A 1,484-nucleotide genomic window follows, 5' to 3' on the forward strand; every position below is an offset into this window, starting at 1 on the left:
GATGAATAGTGTATTTAATAATGAATAGAATAATTGTTAAAAATAAAACAGTATAATGTGTAAACATATAATTTGTTGTTCTTGATAGATTTGATGTTCTAATTTTGTTAACTAAAGTTTATTGTTTGAATTTATACTTGAGGAAAAAGGAGCAGATATAAGATTGTTTCATAGTGTTTGTGTTTTATTTTTATTGTATAAAAAGTTGTTTTTAATGAAATGAATCAGGTTAAAGTGAAACGTAAAGTTCGGACCTCCTCCAGAGCAGAAAACTCAGGTGGGACTCCATGAAGGAAGAAGCGGCTCAGAGGACTTGGACGCAGCTCGTAGTCCTCCATCCCCTGGTACAGTTTCTGAAGGTAGTCCCTCCTGGTCTCAGGACTCAGATCCCCCAGCAGACCCAGCGCGGCCTCCAAGGCATCCTGAGGTCTCTGGAAGTCCCTCAGCCAGCGCAGCAGCCCCTCCAGGCGGCTGGGCCTCTCCTGGTCTGCAGGGGCAAACTGGGTCCAGTTGATCTCCGTCAGCTTCACGTAGTCGTTCCCGGCCAAGGCAGCGAAGCTGGGCAGGAGCTGCAGCTGGACTCCAAAGAAGGAGCAGAAGCTGGAGGTGTAGAACCTCCTGCAGGAGATGAAGTTCTGAGAGCCGGTCCGGTTCACCTCCTTCCAGTGGAAGTGAGATATGGGCAGGAGGCCTGCGGGCAGGTCGAAGATGAAGAAGTCGCTGTCGTTGGAAAGAACCGGACACTTCCACTCAGACGCCAGGGCCGCGATCTCGTGGTCCGACTCTTCGAAGCACTGGGCCACCGGAACCTGCAGCCGGGCCAGCGTCTGCCTCAGCACCAGGCTGGCCAGAGGCGGGAGGATCTGCATGGACCTGCCGCTCACCGCTGCCTGGCTGGCCCGCTGGACCCGGTCCTCGGTCCTCCTGGCCTGGGTCTCAACCTTTTTGTCAGAGATGTTGGACGCTCCGTCCAGAACCACATATGGACTGATGTCACAGGTTCTGAGGGCCCGGATGAAGCTCTCAATCAGACTCTCAAAGGCAGCGTACTCCCCACCGTGGTTCTGGTCCAGACCTGACAACAAACAACAATAAGTAAACAAACAAACAAACAATCAAATAAACAGCAAACAAACAACAATAAGTAAACAAACAACAATAAGTAAACAAACAACAATAAGTAAACAAACAAACAATCAATCAAATAAACAGCAAACAAACAACAAACAACAATAAGTAAACAAACAAACAATCAATCAAATAAACAGCAAACAAACAACAAACAACAATAAGTAAACAAACAAACAATCAATCAAATAAACAGCAAACAAACAACAAACAACAATAAGTAAACAAACAAACAATCAATCAAATAAACAGCAAACAAACAACAAACAAACAATAAGTAAACAAACAAACAATCAATCAAATAAACAGCAAACAAACAACAAACAAACAATAAGTAAACAAACAACAATAAGTAA

General features: G+C 44.6%; 1 protein-coding gene across 1 annotated transcript in view; it reads right to left on the reverse strand.

The window, feature by feature from the left end:
* The window catches only part of LOC106533779 (protein asteroid homolog 1), a 7,910-nt gene that overhangs the window by 3,975 nt on the left and 2,451 nt on the right, over nucleotides 1-1,484 (reverse strand). The window contains exon 2 of the mRNA XM_014030212.1: nucleotides 255-1,075. Coding sequence (XP_013885666.1) covers nucleotides 255-1,075 — 821 coding nt within the window. The remainder of the gene's footprint in view (nucleotides 1-254; nucleotides 1,076-1,484) is intronic.

Source organism: Austrofundulus limnaeus, unplaced genomic scaffold (assembly GCF_001266775.1).
Source record: "Austrofundulus limnaeus strain Quisiro unplaced genomic scaffold, Austrofundulus_limnaeus-1.0 Scaffold1018, whole genome shotgun sequence".
NCBI lineage: Eukaryota > Metazoa > Chordata > Actinopteri > Cyprinodontiformes > Rivulidae > Austrofundulus > Austrofundulus limnaeus.